This window comes from Candoia aspera, chromosome 5 (genome assembly GCF_035149785.1).
Source record: "Candoia aspera isolate rCanAsp1 chromosome 5, rCanAsp1.hap2, whole genome shotgun sequence".
Taxonomy (NCBI): domain Eukaryota; kingdom Metazoa; phylum Chordata; class Lepidosauria; order Squamata; family Boidae; genus Candoia; species Candoia aspera.
Window position 1 is genome coordinate 5,820,415 of NC_086157.1, and position 21,271 is coordinate 5,841,685.

At 37.1% G+C, this 21,271-nt stretch overlaps 1 protein-coding gene across 1 annotated transcript in view; it reads right to left on the bottom strand.

The window, feature by feature from the left end:
* Positions 1-21,271, bottom strand: part of TDRD3 (tudor domain containing 3) — a 61,910-nt gene that overhangs the window by 7,108 nt on the left and 33,531 nt on the right. Inside the window, exons 11-12 of the mRNA XM_063304547.1 lie at positions 12,853-13,691; positions 11,376-11,501 (exon numbers count right to left, since the gene is read on the bottom strand). Coding sequence (XP_063160617.1) covers positions 11,376-11,501; positions 12,853-13,691 — 965 coding nt within the window. The remainder of the gene's footprint in view (positions 1-11,375; positions 11,502-12,852; positions 13,692-21,271) is intronic.

Below are 21,271 nucleotides of genomic sequence, written 5' to 3' on the forward strand. Positions count from 1 at the left end.
TTCTGCTTTGTAAATCTTGGACCAAGATATTTTTCCTTCAGACCTCATTAATTTCTCTTCTGTTAAGTGGATGTTGGAAGGGAAAGCTGAGTTCAAAACATGGAGCCATTTTTGTTCTGTCTTGTACATAGGTTCTTGAATTAAGTTGGTTTTTTAAGGTATTCCAGCTAGCTGACCATGAATGACCTCAAAAAGTTAAGCAGACTCCAAGCTGGTTAGTGGCTGGAGAAGTCCAGGAACTCCACAGCTCCTGATGGACTGGAGTGGAGAACAACCTAGAAGAAAGCAATGGCAAACCAGTTCCCTACTGCTACCAAGAAAACAACATGGGTATGTTCATAAGGCCTTTGAGAGTCAAGCTTCATTGAGGGACACTCTACTTTTTTACAGTTACAGCCATCATTTTTGGAATATGCAACCTCCTTCTGGCTGCAATTTTATGACTGTTTCAAGGAAATTGAAAAGTCAACCTGCCTCACAAGTTGCTGTTCAGGGGGTGCGGGGGAGGGAAGAGGGAGTGCTATATATAGTGCTTTCAGCTCCTGAAGGAAAAGGGAGATACAGCGCTAACGGACAAGTAAATCAATAAAACCAAAGGAAAGGGAATCATTTGATTATGTGTCTCATCTACAAGTCATTCCATTTTACTGTGAATAATTATGTCACACATGGGCATAAGGAGGATGAAGGCCCTGGGGTGGATAATCTGTCTTCACTCCTGAGAGATGAAGTCTGATGCCTCTAGGAGAAAAGACTAATCTCTGTAGGACTACAGAGGGTCCCCCAGCTGTCAAGAAGTGATGAGTATATGGCTCATCTTGTTTTATCTTTGTGATTCCTATTAACAGTTTGACAATAAATAAAAGGAGTTTATTAAAGAAAATAAACCCTAACCCTAACTCTTCTCCAAAGGCTGGCCATTTTAACTAATTTCTACTAAAAGGTAAACCAGTTTTTACCAGTTTTGTGCCATTTTGTTCCACAATGTGATTTTCGTATTCCATAGACTTCAGAGGAAACATCTAAAAAACAATGCTCTATTTCTACTCAAAATCTGCACCAAAGTATTATCTGGTTTTGAAACTTTTAGGTCCACCAAGTCTTATTTTTGTATTCCCCCCCCCCCACACACACACACCCCCTTTGCATCAGAAGTTAACTGCCTTGTCCACTGAAGGGAACTGGAGCACTTAAAACCATAACTGTATCCATCTCAAACCAATACAAAACTTTTACACTAGTTCTGAACTGTTTCATCCCACCAAGGTTGGTTCTTGTCTCATTATTAAGCAGATACAGACATTTCAAATCAAGTTTGAATGTCCTTCTGCAAAAGCAAGTAATGGGCATGCCTTCTTTTCACAGCGACTGCATCTGTATTTCTGGAGCACATCCAAATTTAGGTCAGCTTTGTGAATCTCACCTTCCTCCCAGTGGATAAACTGAAAGGTCAAGACTGTCCATTAGAAATAATGAGAACCCTTTGATAGTCCTTAGAAAATAACGGGGCCTGCCAACAGTAATTGTCCTCACCTTGCTCTTCCTTCCTGTTCTTCTTCTTCTTCTACTTGGAAATTTTTGATCATGGTGTCACATCTTTTTACTTTGCATAACAAAGTCATAATTCCAGATAATTACCATAACTAAAATGAATGCCTTTTTCCAGTACAGAAGTTTGTCTGTTGGTTGAATATGAAGGAGCCTAATTCTTTGAGTAAGAAGCATGAGATACCATTTTAATACATCATGCCATTTTCTCCATACTTCTGTAAATCGTTGGTTAGGTTGGTTTCAAATTATCATCATCACTGGGGGCATGGTATCTCAGGATTTTACATCTGATCTTCAAGCTTACGTGATTAAATAAGAATCTTATTTCCCAGCTATATTGTAATGCTTTTGTTGTTGTTAGTAGTAATAGTAGTAGAAACAATAATTTTTAAAATAACAATTACATAAAAGATCTCTTTTTATTCACATTCAAGATGAAGGTTTCCTTCATGAATGTAGATTTCAGTTCTCCTATCTTCTTAAAGTAGATTTGCCCCTTTATAAAGAAAATACTTGCATCTGTCAATGCTCTAAGGCCTAAAGTTAGGAAGGGGCACAGTTCAAAGAACTAGGGCTACCTAAGTAGTTTTGTTACACTTCTCCATAATGGTTTGAAAGGTAACATAAAGGCTTTTGTTTCAGCCACAAATATTATTAATCTGGTTAATAGTTGCACTACGCATTGAGATTTCATCCCCGTGAAGTCTGTGCTGAACTAATGACATTTAAGGTTTTTGATTTCAGCCTCACCAAATTTTATTTGTCCAAGCCCACTGTATGAATAATTATTGATATTGTTCATAGTAGACCCACACAAACAAAACAACTAATACAGTTTGAACACCTAAAACGTTTTATGTAGACTAAAAGTATTATGAGCTGAAATTAATTACCACTATACCCAAGTGTATTTCTCCATTGATGTCCCCTTAAGGGCACTATAAAAGCTGCTTAAGCACTTGTATCTTGTTCCTTTTCCTTTAAAATCACAACTAAAATAGATTTACACAGAACGTAAGGAACATTTGTTGTTCGTAGGGCATGAGTTGCCAAAAACTAAATGGCAAAAAATGATTTCCATTTACTTAGCATCGAAGTAATTTTAAGCTGGTTCAGTTTGTGTGACGCAAAACTTGGAACAAAATGCCCTAAAGTTGATAGAAAAGCTGAATGCAAGTCTGAAGTTAATAGGGCTATATTGATTTTGGGGTACTCCATAGCTCCTCAAAGAGACTATGTCAGTTACTTACTTGGTAAAACAATTAAAAAAAAATTGGCACAAAACTCTGGCATCAGTTTTGGGTAGAAACCAAATTTTGGAGTTTGTAGTTAACACAGCTCAATAAGTCCACATCCGACCCACTAGAAAACTACTAGAATTACTTGAGAAACAATTATTCACAAACAGTTCTAACTACAAAATAGGTTAATTATGGTTCACTGTTGGAGAATCCACAGTCAGAGGACCTTGTCAACAAGGTCATGTTTATCAAGACAGCATATCCCAATATTTTGAGGAGAAACTCTGAAGACCCAAGGAAAAGTTTTCATCATCTTTTCTTTTGGATAAGAGTCTTGAATCTCTAAATGAAGAGACCCAGTTGACTGGAAATTACCATTTAAAGGAAAATTTTTGAACCAATGACAAATGGTGCTGAATTTTTATTGGTCATTGACTGACATAAAGATTGACAGATGATGCTGAATTTCCAAACAACTGTTGCAATAGAACAAGAGTAACAATATCTGGCCCAAACAAAAGGGGAAGGTAAATGGTTCCTACAATGTATAGTAGGCCAATAGAGTGAAGAATTGCCTCATATTCCTATGAACACCAACCTGTTAGAAAAGACTTGGTGTCATACAAAGGAAGAACTCTTAGATTCTGACAGATAAAATGAGAGGATTAATCTTGAGTATCTAGTACAGATTAGACCAAAAAGGCTTCAAACGAAGGCTCCTAAGATGTAAGCAAAATTACAATCTTTTTCTCCCCTTTTCAGACACTAAAACAGCTAGTGACGAAGACTACTTAAGTCCTGGATATGCCCCTCACCAAAATAGTGGTAATAACCTCTGTGCTCCTACTCAATGTAGCTTATTATTTCAACTTGCAACACATCTAGAAAGATGACTACTAAGTCTACGAACTACGAAGCAAAGAAGGCACCACAGTTGTGCAGAACAGGTCCAAATGTAATACAAGGATGTAAAAAAGTGAAGAAAAATAAATCTTTCATCAGAGGAAAAATAACCCAAGCGTTGTGCCATGGAAGAAATCATCATCATCATCATCATCGGCAAGTTATATCCCAATGGACACACACAGGAAAGAGTGTCCCACTTGCCTAATTATAGAAAGTACTGAATGTTATTCTTTGAAAGATGCACAGACCGCCAAAGACCTCTGTATAATTTACTAAAAAAAAAAAGGAAGCTAAAATATATTAAAAGTACTTGACAGCATTACCAAGAAACCTGTTATAAAACCTTCAGTGTCCAGAAAAGTTACTTTAAAGACAGAATCACAATCTGTGGCCCTCAGAGTTGCATGTTTCTTCTGCATAATTGTTTTCAACATTCCAAGCTCCAGTATACTGAATCTTACACGGTATGTATTCACTAACTCATCCTGATCTGTTACTGTCCTTTTTTTTGGCTATTCCATATAGGTGCGTTGGACAGCCCCTGAAAAATCATTCTCCTGATTATTTTAAGTGACCTTTCACAAGTGAAGATCAAAAACATTATGCTTTTCATTCTGTGAGGTTAAAATTTTAAAGCAGAAACTTATAAAAAGTCAACTGGACATATCAAGAAGATATAACCCAAATGTTCCTTAGAGAACTGCTACAGGAAATATGAAAACTGGAAAAGAGAGAACATTAAAAAATGTGATAGAAGCCTGAAACAGGTTATTTAGAAGATTTAGTAGATTTTCCACTAGTGCAATTGTTAAACAATTTAACAGTTTAAGCCAGCATTTTCAGGTGGGCTGGTCTAAAAGGGAAAAAAAAAAGCGACTGGAAAACCTTGCAGTTCACCAGTATGAAGATAGTTTAGTTGCCTTGCTCTGGGATTTATGGCCATTCCCATTAGTATCAGTACCCTTCCAAGGGTGTAGCTTATCTAAACTTAAACTTTCACAATTAAATAATTTTTGGAGTCAGAATGACAGTGTAAAATGGCTACACTCTCATTTTCGAGGGAAGGTAGCATTGTTCAATTGCTTGAAAATGGCTAAAATGAATAAACTTTGGCAGAAGAAATGGATGTTGTCCAAACATTCATAAAACCAAAAACAAATTTTAGTTGTACACCTAAATGTGCGTGTATGGTGCTACTTTGGGGTGGATTTGATGCCATCTCGCACTAATTCCACATTGCTAAAACTGCAGGGATACCTAAAACAGCAGCATATTTTCAGAGGCCATTTATTTTTCAACATGATCGAATGTTAGAACCAAATAATGTCAAGTAAACAAGACTCCAAATATGCTATGATTAAATGAGTTAGGAAAAGCTAGATTTTAAGCACTTATAAACTTGCTCGCCACCTTTCAGAAACAAACCAAAAATGCTTTGACAATTGAAGTGTTACTGAATTTCTGTTGGGAAAACTTAAAAGTAATGCGTGAGAGATGTGAGGAAATATAATCAAATGAACCATCTCATATTGTTTAACAGACTAATTCTGGCTGCAGGTTGCTCACAGCAAATACTTCAATTATGAAAAAAAGTCAAGTATTATTTGACAAAATGGGGAACCTTTGCTCAGTACAGGCACCAAAATTAAATCATTTTTAAATTAGATTATCTTTCACTTGCCACACCAAATCCACTCTTGTCATTATTTTAAAAAACAAGTTACTGATAGGTTTCGTGCCAAAAAGAAAAGGTGGTATATTTCTATTTTGTTAAGCAAGGACTTGGCAATATAGGCTGTCAGGAAAAAATAATGAAAAATAATGAGGCATTCTCTTCATATTCTTTAATCTCTATATACTGGATCTATGTTTGTTTTTCAACAGATTCATAAAACTACATCATATTTGCCTTAGATACATTTAGTAGCACAGTTTTACATTTCTAATGGAAATACTTAGAAAACGAATAAGATTTGTGCAGTGTTTTGGAAATACTTCAAAAACAGTGATAGGCTTTTCTTGAATAGCATCATTTCACCTGCAAAGTTATATAAAACTGACACCCTTTTACTACTTTCAAATTCAGATGTGGCAGGAGAGGAAAAATGTTTTAGTGGATCATCATTCCTGAAAAGCCACATTCCCAGTCACACCTTCAGCGACTGGATCCTTGTAGATCTGCAAAAGTATATTCCCTCCTCCCCCCAGGCCCTTGACTTCTCCCCCTGATGTGTAAAGGGCTCGGGACCAGTGCTGGCTGTTAATCCTACGTACAAATGAGTATAAAATGAGTAGGAAAGGAAAACAGCACATTATTTTTTTAGCAGCACTCTTTCCTTCTCTACTGACTGGTATTTGAGGGGAAAAAAAAAAAAGGTTGTACTGTTAAAGGATAACAATTTAATAAATAATAAGCCCTGCAGATATTCTGCTTCTGCTCCTTTCCTTCTGTCTCAACCACTACTTGGAATAGAATCTGTGGTTTCTTCCCCTTCCCCCACTTCTTATAAAATTGCTAAAAAGTTCAGCGACAAAATACATAAAATAGTATAGGAAGCTATATTGCCAGTTGCTCTGTTTGTACTACTTCCTCATTAAGGTAATTTATTTGCAGATCTTCTTCATTTGCATTTAAAAACCATTCCAGAACATACAACGGGTAAGTCACAGCAGATCACATCTTCTCAGCAAGTGTATCTGTACATGTGAACTCAAACATATATTTAGATTGACTCAACCCTGTTAAGGATTCTGTCTCTATCCAAAAAAAAAAAAAAAGGCACCGATATACGAGTCCTTATTGTACTAAGAATTAATTAAAGAATCTTAGATGGAACAGATGCTTCCATCTGTTCACACTTTCGCACAATAAAATGCTTCAAGGATAAGTGGGATAATACACTGCATAATGCAAGCAGAGTGCAGAATCATCCAAAATATAGGTCATAGTGGTGCTAGATTAGAGTACATAGTGTAAATTGAATGGGCATGGTGATGTCCTAACAGTGAGAATCACAACGAGACAAGGAGTAGTTCTCTAGTGTTTATTACTGCTACATAACAGAATCCTAACAAACTGAAGAAGCGTGGGAAAAACCCAGACAGATAAACCCCAAAAGTCAAGGCGGGCCTGATCTGTGTCTCTTTGAATGGCTGCTTAATTCCTCAGTACTAGGCATGCGTTTTCCACCCTGGATGGGAGCCCCTTCCTGCTCGCCATCATTACTCATGACAGGTGATGTTGAGCTTATTACATGATCAAGTACGGTTTTCATGAAAAATCAATCAAAATGGACATCTGCCATCACCAGGATGAACTTCCCTGGACTATTGGCCTCTTATGGAAAGACAAAGCCTGCCAAATTTCAGACAAATCCGTGCATGCATTTTTGTGCTGGTTGACTCAAAAATGGAACTGATGATGCCTGACAGAAGTGGGAAAAATTGCATTATGGGCATTGTTAATCTCCTTTAAGAGTTAAGATTAAGTGCAAAAAGTTTTGATGAATAAATTCAGAATATTTTGTATACGAGTAGTCTTCCTGGTATGTCTGGAGTGCAGGGCTATTCCAGAAAGGACACACTCGCTTTCGGTACTTTTTGACAGGCAACTGGTATAAATGACATTCAGTCCAGGGATAATCATCAGTCGGAAGACACAGAGGGTGGGGGGTTTTTTGGGGGGGGGGAGGGAGAAATGGAGACTTATAATTTCAGGAGGAGAATAACATCCACCCTTTAAAAAAAATGTTTAGGCAATTTATATTAATATACTGTTCATTAGTGCAGTGTGAAACTTGCATACTTCCAGGCAAGGAAAAACAGAATTTTTTGTGCCATGTTGTGCCTTGCAGTCCCTCTAAATTTCCAAACTACTAATGAACTTTTGGAAGCATTCAGTTCTGCCTATTTTGGAGGAGCCATGCTTCCATTGGACAACCCCTAAATCTTTCTAAATTTGACCAACCCAGGAAGATCTCTGCCCTTCAACACATTTCTTTCACAAGAAACAAAATTATTTCAGGATAGCAATGCATTTTAGTATATATTTATGAGAAAAGGAACATATCAAGTCATGTGTATTAAGAGAAAGCAGAATTTTTGAAATCAGAAGATGGAATGTCTGCTCTGAAGCACAGTGAAAAATCTAAGTGAAATCCAGTTTTTGTAAGGGGTAACTATCAACAGGTGGCATCAAGTTGGAGTACAAGGACATGTGAAGCTCATGATTTTTATGCTTATGACTACAGTCAAATGTATGTGGCTGGCAGATCAGTTGATCAGCACCAAAGAGCCTTTAAGCACACATGTATTTCAAATTTAGTCTGTGAATACACCACATTTTTTTCTGAAATGATTCTATATATCCTTCTGTCATGTAGCAGTTTTCACCCAAGGTCTTTTTTCTTTAAAGCAATTTTAATTTTAGTTTTCACCCAAGGTCTAATCTTTCCTTGTAATGAAATCTGACAGCTGTCACAGCTAGTGGAAGTGAATCATAAATCACAAGGCAAGGTAGACAAGATTTACTTAAGTAAATTTAAATCAAATAAAATGTTCTGTTTATGAATTTTAAGCTACAAGCATTATCTTGATCCGTTGATCTTCAAAATGGTGGATTATGATTGCATAGAAACTTCAAGAAGTGTGCCTATGATCAGTTTGGGACGCTACAAATATTATTATTTATATGGACAGAAGGTTGTTAACCCGGTCAGAAATAAAGAATCCAGATAGATATTCCAGTGTAAAGGTCCGTAATCACCATACAGCAATTGCATATAAATTGTTTTCTGTTATTCTTTCTTCCACTGAAGATAGAATCTTATCAAACAACCTGCTGGGAAGCAAAATTCATCACATCACTGCAGTATCATACAGATGGTCTAGTTATTCTGGAATAATGTTGTACCTTCAGACAGAAGCACATCTGTGTAGGATCACAGTGTGTGACCTTCCTAAAGTGAATGAAACCAATTCACTCTCTTGTTCTACCAGAAATTTTACACTACTGTAAAGTTAGTGTCTTGGAAGTGGCACTGGAGGCCTACAGGAGAAACACTTGGCACTGAGTTTTCTGAAAGAACTAAAAAAGAACATGTAGATCAACCTGTAATCAACTTCAAGCATTAGACGTGTTTCTTCAAGGATATATTCAATGTATGGAAGGTAGTGATATGATGCCACAGGCCTGAAGTTAGAAAATGGCTCTAGAACACATTAACCAAATTTTCTATAAAACACAGGAGACCCTTACCAAGAATGTTAATTTGACAAGAGTTCAGTGAAAGGAAGCTAAAATCACTGGCCAATATACATTTGAAAATGGCTTCTGTTTCTAAAGCACCTTCTCTCAACATCCTCTCAGTATAATTCAGGAACAGGTGAAGCTACAATAATCTACTGTAACCAGATTCTACCTTTGTAAATAAAGACAAACTACTGCAATGCACAAAGGTATCTGAAAGTAGGAAGAAAAAACTTACACTGAGAATAAAATGAGATCCTGATAAATATGTACTCATTTGTAACATTTCTAAATCTGAGAAAATAACATATAACACTTAAGGTTTAAGTTATTTGTGTTTATTTTGTATTTCTACAGCACAGACTTAATTTTGTCTGAACAATGCATGCTTTTAATTTTTATTTTAAATGTTGCAAGAGAAAAAAAGTTTATTATGGTGATGACATTTAAGTCTGGGCTGATATGTTGCAAACACATACCTTTATTCTGTGATCACTGCCACATTAAGCACAACAGTGGATTACATATATATGGGTACATTCTCTAGTCAAGTGTAAAGGTTAAACAATCCTTCAACAAAGGGAAATGCAAGCTGCTTTAATGTCCACATTTTCTAATGAGAATTCCATATGTCTACATAGTAAAAACTAAATCAACACTCCATATTTATTGCTTTATGAAAAAATACAGAACTCATGTAGCCGTCCAGTTACGTTTAATAGAACTGAAGTGTACTTGCTTCCTAAATTCATTACTATCTTCTGTACCATGTGCTTCGCTATTATTAAATGAATGCTATTTATCCATCATGACACAAGCAGTAATGGAGAAGATGGTTAAGTTATTGTTCCAGAAACCGTACTTTTTTGTCAGTCTACTATCAAAATGAAAATCATTGAATTTGAGAGTAGCAAAGGAAACGAGAACAGTGCCCTTCCAAAATGAAGTACAACTGCAAGAAAAGAGAATATTTAATTGGGCAGCCTTACAGACCATAGTATGGGGAGTATTCTAGAGATGTACAGGAACTAAAACATCATTTCCACTCTTGCCACACCAAACGTCATGAAATCCAATGAGAACCTTCCACCTTAGTCCAGTGGACTCAGTCTGTTTATTTTAAGTCTGATTGCATGTATGTTGCCTACTTGTATTATATATAATTTGAGGCCATGATTAGTATTATTATAAAACATTCAACAGGTAACCCTAAAGTCACTGTAGATGAACTGATACCTTCAACTATCAACCAGATGGCTTCCTTCCTTTCTTCAAGGAACCTACTAGACATCTAGCACCTATCCCTGCCCTCCCTGTCTCAAATTGCAGTATTTCTCTCATCCTTAGAAGAACTTGCACTAAGAGATGCAGAATCTTGTATGAAAGAGTAAATACCAAAGTATGTTACCACTATATAAGAATAAAACTTGGATCTCTGAAGTCGTAACATTTCTGAACACATTAGTGAGCATTTTAAAACAGTCAAAAATGCAGGATACACAGCAGCAGTTCCAAACTTAAAAAATGTAGAAGCTGGTTTGAATGTTCCATCTTCTATCTACCGTTAATATGATCATGAATAATGAGGGTAGCTAATTAGGTAGGCAGAAGCTCAGGAAGTGAGCTAAACAAAAATTGTTGCACTCAAGCAAATACATTTGGAGAAGACTGATTTCTTGTTCTTGCCATACAATAACCCCACCAGAGCCAAGTGGGAGGAAAAAAAATCTGGGTGAGTGAAAATGTGTTTCAGTAGTGAAAACACCCACCCACCTTTTTTGGGGGGGAGGAGCCTCTTTTTTCTTTTTAAGCACACTACAGAAAAACAACCCGTTTCTAATTATATCATTTGGCACCCTTCCATAAAATCAGTGTGTAAGATGTCTGATGTTTTACAAAGCCTTTTAAATCCTTATGGCTAGCCTGTCCCTCAAATTTACTTAATATGTCTGTCAAAAGAACACAATTAATACAATTATAGAAACAATGGTACGTTTATGTATCCATCCAGGGAACGGGATTATTTAAGGGGAGGGGAAAAAAGCCCTTTGGAGTTTAAATTTTGTGAATCCGTCTGATTTCGAAACTAGCACAAACCACAAGGAAACTATCAGTTAGAATTCATAGCCTGCCAGAATGCATTTAAAAACTGTATTATTCTCCATGTAAATAATTATTTGCTTGAAAAGCAAAGAGTATATTGCTGAATTTGCAAATGTTATTATGTGAAGTTAAGGCTACATGCTTCTTAAGGCATAGTTATAGATGGAGATGCAATAAAAAAAAGAACACCTTAACCAGTTCTAGAATTCTTTTTTTCAGGTTTTTATTTGAAAACCCTCTGTACGATACCAGTCATCTGTTTATGGCTTCCACGTTCATAAGAAATATGTACTTTATCTCTTTGTATACAATTTATTGTCACGTACCCAGGTGTCAGCTTGAACAGGCCTGATGTTGCATAATAACACCTCTTCATAGTTTCCATAATCACAAAACTTAACAACAGCAGTTGTCCCAGAAGAATGAAGAGCTTCAATTTCTGCTCGATAAAACTGGAAAAAAGAAAGAAAGGGGGAAAAAAAAGACATTTTACAATGTAAGTCTGCATATTTCAACTGCAAAATAACAATCTATGCACAACCTGTCATTTTTTTTAAAAAAAAATCTGTAATGATATTGGGAAGAGGTAAAAGCCCTGAGGTGTCCGATGTCCTGAGAAGAACAATATGCATTTCTAGATATGCAGAAAACTGAGCAGAGAAATTGTGAGACCCTCTCTCTGCAATATCCTACTGAAATGACCTCTTTGAAGAGTGCAAGGTAGTTCCAGGAATGGCATGGGTGCCAGGTGCAAATAAAATGTATCTACAGTAGTCCATATGGCAATAAAATTATTTGGCTTAATGACGGGTTCTAGCCAATTTCAATAGTGAAGATAAGGTGCTGGGCTAGAAACCAGGAATATGTGAGTTCTAGTCCCGCCTTAGGCACGAAAGCTGGCTAGGTGACCTTGGTCCAGTCACTCCCTCTCAGCCCAACTCTGTGCAATGTAGACTAGCCTCCTCGTGGTGCACCTTGGGCAAGGTGACTTGTCACGGCTAAATAGCCTACACATTTGGCTGCTGGACCTCGCAAGGATTTCCCAGCAAGAAAAGCAGCACAAACACCAAACTGCTACGCCATACAATTGGAAAAAAAAGGGTGTGTGTGTGACAATTTTCTTTCTGGAAACAATACAAAACTCATTAGAACGATGTATTGGCTTTGTTCATTAAACTGCATGCTGAAAATGGAAATAATTTCTAATGTGTCTGAGTACAATCATTCTCTGCCTTGTTCTTTAAGCCCTAGCTATCCTCTGTCAAAATACTTGGGTCCAGCATGACAGGACCAAAAGAAAGATATCAACAAGCGTAGAGGCCTTTTATTATTACAGTTGTCATTTATGGTAAGTGTTGAAGTTTCTCAGAAGAATCCTAACTTCTAATCTGTTTTAGTACTGAATCACTTCCTTAATAAGAACTGTAATCAGTTAGATTAATCACTGAATTGTTTAAAAGAAAGATTGGCTAAAACATCTATCTTGCTGAAGACTTTATATCAATCTCTTAAGATCACTTGGGACTATAAAGCCTTGAGAAGTGGATCACTTTTCAGAGGCTCACCAGCTTTTAAGAGTCGATCACTAATCATTTTATCATCCCCAGAACTTAATAGCTTTTAAGAAAGAGAGTCTGCAGCTACAAATATGAAACATGCGGTTCAGAAGAAAACTTCTACAGATCAGAGAACTGATATGACAAGTTTCACCAACCCCAACTCAACAATCACACTTTATAACCTTACAAAAAATGACAGCCACTTCAAACAAGCATGCTATTTTTGGCTTGGAACAAAGCATACCTTGTTGTCTTCCCAATAAAGAGCAAAACATTCGTCTCCAGGTTGCCAGCTCTTCCCATACTCTCCTGAAACAGGTGGCTCCAACATTTTTTCTGGCTTGATGGGCCCAGATCGCTTTTTGTGACCAGGATCATAGTACATTTTGACATCAAAGGGCATGGTCATATTGGGGGGAGGCATTTTAATAGGTCCAACTCTCCTTCCTTTGGGGAAATGTTCCAAATCACCATTTGGTACGGAACAAAAGTGATCAGTTCTAACCGGATTTGGATAATCTACAGTCATACCAAATTGCTGCTCGTTTTTTAAGCCAGTAAAAGATTCGTTTGCTAGGATTAATGTTTTCCTATCACAGAAATTGTTGGGGTGATGATGTATCTGACTTTCCCTAGTTCCTTGTTTCTGATTATTGTTATCAGCTGGATCTGGGCCAGCAGAGTTCTCTTTCATTTCAATTAGTGACCCAATTTTTCCTGGTCTGTTTTGCACAGGGGTCTCCCTCCTCTTGAAATGAACGTCCCCAGAATGACTAGCTGTAGGGTATGCAAAATCTTTCCGAGGATAAAGTCTATCACACTTATTTTTCTCTTCAGTCCACTGATCAGGGCCCAGGGAATTCTGCCTTTCAGAAGGCCTTGCTCTCAATAATCCACTTCCATCCATGATGTGCCTCGAATTTTGACTATCTCTTTGAAAGCGAGGTGGCTTCTCGTTCCTCGGCTGCCTAGGTTCATTTCGAGAAATGTGTCTTTGATGGTTATACACTTTTACGCCATTCTGCTCAGTGTTTGGTACTCTCTGTGGCCCATGATGCTGCAGTGCCATCGGTACCTTTGGTTCTACAAAAGAAGAAGTCCTCAATTAGTGACACAATGAGTTTTTGAAATTTATTTCATAAACATGGTATAAGCTTTCAAAGTACTGTAATTATCAAATAGGAAGAGAAGGAAGACAAATAGTAACTCTGAACTGTGGTACTCCACTGACTAGAATAAAAGATACTGTTGAAAACAAACCAATGGTCAGGAATATAAATATTCACTGAGAAGCACAGATCAGCTGTAGCTTGGGAGGCGTGCTTGCCTGCTGTTGTGTAACAGCTACTCTTTCATATTTCCTTTCTGCCTTTTTTTTTCTTTGTTCAGATACTTTTCCTTTTACCTATCATCTTTCTCCTTGCCCCATCTCCTTCCTATTTTTCCTTTTTTTTCTTGCTGCTTCTCCTAAAAAGAGGGAGGGGAACATGTGTATAACCATGTGTTTCTGTGTGTGAGAAGGGTTGGACTGGGGATCCATTAATTTTACAAATGGGTTCCTTTATTTTATATGCAATTCATTTTAAATTTATGATTTATAATTAGGATTAAATTTACTTTTTTTTCACCAGACCCTATTCTTTTGTGGACTGGCTTCTGGTAGGTAAATACACACATATGCATATGTGCATAAATACATACAGTAGACCTCTGTCACAATTATGTGATGGGGATGGAAGGAATCGCCAGGGTTGGCTTCAGCAAGCCTAAGTTGGCAAGGATAAAGGAATTTGATCTCGGGAGGTATGAAATAGCTATTAAGGAAGGAAGGAAGAAATCAGCTGTTAAGGAAGAATTTGGAGAAGTGATTACAAAGCCCTGAGATAAAAGAAGCATGAGAAGAAAACTCAAAATAACCCCACTTTGGTTTTGTTCAGTATAAGCGGATACAGAAAAAGTTGGACGGGCTTTCAACATTCTGTTACCATACCCTACAACAATAAAGTAGCATTCCTGGAATCTGTGGCGTCTGTTTCTTGACCTGGCCTACCTCAAAGGGCTGACATCAACTAGCAGAAGCAGAGCATTGCAGAGGATTTTTATCTTTTTGTGCTTATCTATCTATCTATGCATGCATGAACATGGGCACACAAGTGTTTCTTCCTACACTTCCTTTGGGAAGGTAACCATCCTTTTTGGAGTTTAGGATTCACCTGGAGGGCCTTGCTGCTCCAATTAATGGCAGAAACATTGATTTTATTTATATTTATATTTATATAATTTTATATATATAAGCCTCTTAGATTTTATATTTATTTATATAGTATTTTATATCTGTAAATTGCTTTATTTTTATAAGATTTTAATCATTTATTATTATAGTATTAATTTTATTGTAAACTGCCCGGAGTCTCTCTTTTGGGGGAGATGGGTGGTAGCAAAATTTGAATAATAAATAAATAAATGTATATATGTATGTATTTCAAATTTCATCACCACCCATCTCAGATGCTAACTCTGTTTCTTTTTCTTGACATACCATGGCCCACCGTCTACACCGTAACAGTTGTTTTTAAAGGTATTTCTTTCAACCCTTCTTCTTCATTCTGTGGGAGACTTTCTCCTACTCCACCACAGGTCTGTTTTAACACTTTCTTCCTTTCCTCATCTATGGACCTCTTTGTATCCAAGTGTATTCTCCCTTTATTTTATAATTCTGCCCTCTGAAGCTGTCCAAATCTCTCACCTCCCCGGTTCTCTCTCTACCCATGACCCTATACAGTAACTCCATTGCAGTTTCCTCTTTCTTTCTTTTCTTCTATCTTTTGTAGCAATTTTCAGGTTTTCTGCCAATTTTTTCCTACTCATCTTAGCCAGGTTGAAGAACAACAGCAGACATGTCGTGCTTTCAGTGCTTCCCACAGTGAAGGAGTTTATCATGCAGGCAAACCATGCGAGAAGCTGGAAAAATTGGCTCTAACTATCAAGTGCCTTCCAGGAAATTAAGAGTAAGCAAAACAGGTGCAGTGAAACGGTTCTTATTATGTCTGTCCAATCTGTCCAGATTTCTTTCCAAGTGAAATCCACCAGATTAGAATCTGCCAAGATCACAATAGGGATAAATATATAAACAAAAGTAAAACTAATGGCAGAATAAAACAGAGCACAATAAAGTAGCTCTGAACACAATTCCTGAAGTGGTTGGAGAATAAAAAGGTGTCCAAAGGTCTATAGCATAGCCAGACAAACTTCGCTTGGATGAGTATTTAATATATGAAAAATATTCTCATAACTAGTTATCATCAATATCTCTAATTCTTTCCTGTAGACTAGGGGTTGAACAATCACCACAGCCTCCAGGCTAGATTTGGGATAGTAAGTCAAGATACAATGCAGATAGATAGAGCTGTTGCTGATTCCTGGGGCTAAACTTCAGGATTTAGGAGATCAATCTGTTCTGGACTAGACTACTGTATTATTCATGGGGAGGTCCTTAAAGGTGGTCTGGATATTACAATAATCCAGAAAGTGACAGCATTAGGTGCTGAATGGAGCCTCCTTGAATCCTCCTTTATCTCATACTGAAAGAGTTTTACTGAGTTGAAGGTGCTCACAAGGGTTATAAAGCTTTATACAACTGAGACCAAAGTTACTTCAGGACCACTTAGTCCTACACCATTAGGTCACCAATGAGTCACCTTTTGCAGGTCCTACCAAACAACCTTACTACCATGTTTGATTTCAATTTTCAAGTTGATTTTCTTCATGGAAGGACCACATTGTGGAACAGACAGCACAGTAACTCCCCACCTCATTAGAGTTTAATAGGGGTCTCAAAACATACATACAGTATTTATTCCAACTTCATAAAACCACTATTTAGTTTCATGTTTTTTTTCTGCCATGCTTGAACTGATATTTTATTGTACTTTTCTAATTTGTCCAGAGCCATTAAAAGCAGCATGTACATTTTCTAAATTAATAAATAAAAGGCAAAAGAGCAGCTCTCTTCAGGTATCTCCTCTTAATGCAGGAAGGTCAAAGACTAAGAGGGGGTTGTATGCACCCATGTCCCATCCAGAACAGAACAGGAGTAAACTACTAGGCAACCGGGGTCAAACCACATTCTCCACCTAACCCCATTGTATTAATCTCTACCCTGGTTTGCTTAAATCATAATCTGCTCTGATGCTGAAAATGAGAAATCTATGGTTATAGGTCAGCAGCAATTGCTACTTTCCATTATTTAGAGCAAATTTAAAAATTTGAAGGCTTTCTGCTTTATGATAAAAATGGTCTGCTCAACTCAGCTAGCAGACAAATAGCCAGAAGGAAAACAAGAAAAGGGATAATAGCAGTCAATGAGTATCCACTAACATGTCCCCAGACATCTTCCTTTGATATAGCTATGCCGTAGTTAAAAAGCAGCTAGCCAAGCAAGCTAAAATCCAGGTAGAAATTAGATATGGGTACACAATAATTATGGTGGCGCTACATTATCAATTATTCTGGACCAAATTCCAACCAGCTATTGTCTTATCACTTTTATCCCAACACTTAAGCGTGGAAGGAGCCAAACATGTCTTCTCCTTCAGACATTTGGAAAAACAAAAGGATTACTTTCCCCTTTGGAGAAAAAGAGCTTTTACTGTATAAAAAAGAAGTGGAATAAAGAGGATTTTACCTTTGCCAACTGGGCACCTCAGATATTCCCATCATACCATTTTTTGCCAGGCCAGCTTAATCGTAAGGTTTTGCAAGTGTCTCTACGTGTGCCCTTGTGTGTAATAAACTCAAGAGACTGCATTTTAATAAAGAAAAAGGTTGATTTGACTTAAATTCCTGCCTGAAGTTTCTGATTCTGCAAGTGTGCAATTTCAGCTTAGATGGCTCCATAAGGCCCATGTGATACCTTGATCGCCACCAGACTTTTAAAGCATACTTTTAAATAAAAAAATAAATAAATAGGAAGTGGCTAGGTTGCAAAGCAAATCTTTATCTATAGAATAAATACTGTCAGGATGGTCATGGACATCCTGCCATCGTAAGGGTTAGATGTGTAGAAATGGGATTTGTAGTTATATAGGGTTCTATGGGAATGGGCTTTGCATTTATAGTAGCAGTTTGCAATAGGGCTCGAGGAAGAAAGGAAGGGGGGAGAGCTGAGCTGCACATCTGCAAGGTCAATGTATGAGGCAAAGGGAAAAAGATACCAGAAGGTGGGAATGGAATGCAACCATTACTCAAGAAAGGGAGGATGTGGTGTTTGATGTGTGGGAATGGCTGTGTGTTTGGGTCGGGGGTAGTTTTTAGTTTAGTGAGAGTGCACACTTTTTTCAGACTGAGCTTTGCATTGGCTTGGTTACTTGTACTAATAAAGACTTCTTTTATATCCTGCAATGGCTTGTATGAAGAATTTCTGAGTTAGCAACTAAGAATCAGATTCATCACAAATACCCACCAGAAGTTCCTACTGAAATAAACGAGAATATTGCAGTATTAGAGTGGTAGAGTGGGGAAGGTGAACACTCTTACGCATGAGTTTTTTCTGACAAACCATTTTGTGAATAGGAACGTTATGGCACACATCCACGTATTTTTAAAATTCTAAAAGCGTCTCTAGACAAAAAAAAAGTAATTATCCCCAGTTTATAACTTAGCAACTCTCAAATCAGCCCATGACAGCCACACCAGAACCAATTCAATGGGAAAGGCCCACCAAATGGCATTTTTTGGTGGGTAATGAACACCCAGAAAGAGGCAATGATTTATGCCATATCACTCTCAACTATGGAACAGTTCTGTTTTGGGACAACAGTATTTTTCTTTCTAAAGGGGAGGGGGGGCCCCAAAGATTATAGGAGACGTGGCCAATGACACGGCTAGAGTAGCTGAGATTGAAATGTTTAATTTTTTAAATTATTTATTTTCAGGAGGGATGGTTATAGAAATCATTTTAATTATCAAGATAATAATTATCTTAATTGTTATCCAAACAATAGAATAGCAGAAGTTAACAGAAGGCATTAACAGTGGAACAAAATGAGTAGAAAAAGAAGCATTTGCTGTAATTATGTTGGTGCAATTCTGATACTTTAGCACATTAGATAATTTTACTGACAATAATTTTTGATTTTGAAAGCCACCATCCATTAAATAAATTTGTACTGATGTGATGATGTTAGTCACAGGCGAATGTACCCCTCCCACAGAATTTCTGTGGCTTCCTTTAAAAGTAGATAGATTTGGCATAATTATTTCAAGGTCATAAATTCATAGGAGACAAAATGAATGATTGAATGACAGCTTAAAAGGAAAAGGCTTGTCAACTTAAAACTACCTAGTTGAAGACAAAAGCTTTCCTGTCTTGCAATTAAGGCAACTGCTAAAGCATTTTCCAAGCCATTTTCTTTAACATTTTAGCGCAATGGCTGAGGGGCTCTCTGGCTGTCTGGAAAAACATGTCTTGCTCTAAAATGTCAAATTTAGGTTTGTTACAACTGTCCAGCAACAGTACCTGTTCGCCTTCTGAGAATTTTCAGTTAATGGATCATTGGGCAAGGAATAATATAAAGAAACATAATCTTGTGCTTAGTTTTCTAAAAATAAACTGTTTATCACCTTCTAGAAGTATTAACCCATAATGCAATTGTCCATTAATGTGCCATTCTGTGGCAACCTCCTAGGGGCTACATAAGTTTTCCAGTGCTTTAAAAAATTCTGGGACCACCTTTTAATACGGTATGTTTAAAGAGAAAGACCCAAATTAATACTTTTGCACTACTGCTTTAAGAAGTCAGGGCTGCAACTTTCAGATGTTGACTCACCTTGAACCCTAGAACATTCCACAATATTTTGAAATAATTTGTAGATGTAGCCCAATTACCCAGATCTAACTAGGCAGGAATTTGCTAAAAAGGTTATTCAACAATGTTTTTACTCTCTTGAATAATTTATTTACAAGTAATTATATCAGGATTTTTTTTTAAACACAAGAAGTCTGCACAGATATAATCATTTGCTTATCTTCTGACCTACCCCAAATTAAAAATAGTATTTTCTAAAAGTCCAGGAGGAGCAGCAGTTGGTTCTAAGAACTGACCAATTTTCCTAGCGGCCAGTGACTCTCCAGGGTAAATTAGCAAAAAGAGAGAAAGTTTCTCATGCTATATTATTATTCTGACAGCCACTACACATCTGGACAGAAAAATATATTGTACGTCTTAAAATATTACTGTACAGGAACAAGGAAAGAATGCATATACAGTTCTGCGTCTTTCTCAAGTATCAGCAAGAATATTATCCTACAGTTATGAAGACTAGGGACGCGGTGGCGCTGTGGGTTAAACCACTGAGCTGCTGAGCTTGCCGATCGGAAGGTCGGTGGTTCGAATCCGCGTAATGGGGTGAGCTCCTGTTGCTAGTCCCAGCTCCTGCCAACCTAGCAGTTTGAAAACATGCCAATGTGAGTAGATTAATAGGTACCACTTTGGCAGGCAGGTAACGGCGTTCCGTTTAGTCATGCTGGCCACATGACCACGGAGGAAGTGTCTTCGGACAAACGCCGGCTCTTCGGCTTTGAAACAGAGATGAGCACCGCCCCCTAAAGTCGGACACGACTGGACTTAATGTCAAGGGAAACCTTTACCTTTACTATGAAGACTAGATCTTAATTAGTTCAGGTGGTTATTTCCAATTCTGCAAACCTGGGACTGACTTTTTGTTTACTGTCTAAGTATATCTTGCCTTTCGTTTAAAATGACTCAATGCACTTTAGCACTAAACTTTTAAAAACAAATGGCAATCTTAAAAAAAAAAACTAACTAAAACAATAAAGTTATATTGCAGCTATTAAAATTAATTTGCAATTATTTTATAAATAACATTGAGATAAAGAATAAAGAAGCCTAAAAATGTTATAAAATTAATACTGAAAACAGAAAAGGCAAAAATCTTCAGAGAAAGAACGCTCTCCATGAGATGACTGCAGAAAAAGCAGAGAAAAGCTGCAAGTGGAGAGTCTGGTGGGTCACATTATGCAGAGTTCAAACTGATCCACCACACCTGAAATAGAAGGAATCTGGGCTATAAGAGTGATACTGGATTTTTTCTAAAGGGATGTTTCTATAGCTGAGATTAGTTCTATTTAAGGTGTGGTGGATTGGTTTGAACTATACTGAAGGAAATAGTAATTCCATTCAAATCCTGCTGGACTTTTATTCCCTTACTAACCAGATCTTCTACTCATTGTTTAAATCTTTATCTATATCCATTTTTCGACCTATATAATACCATAGACGTTTTGAATACTCAACTGGGAATGTCTCTTCAGAGCATAACATGCCTTCCAGAACAGAAAGCCCTATAGAAACAAAGACTAAAGGAAACTTAGCCATGTTGCTCAACACAGTACAAAAACAGGTAGGAAACGTATTGCTTTACATTTTGTTTACACCTTACAAAACTAAAAAAAGAATAGATATTGGCTCCATTAATTAATTCCCTCAGCCCAATCTGTAGTTGCAGAAAAACAGTAATGGGTAGAATGCAATTCACAACCTACGAACTTTGACCACAGCATTGGTTTCACCAGCTTCTAATCTGTTACTTCTTCTTCTGTAACACTCTTGAATGCTGTTTAGCACTGTTTCTCTTTAACACTC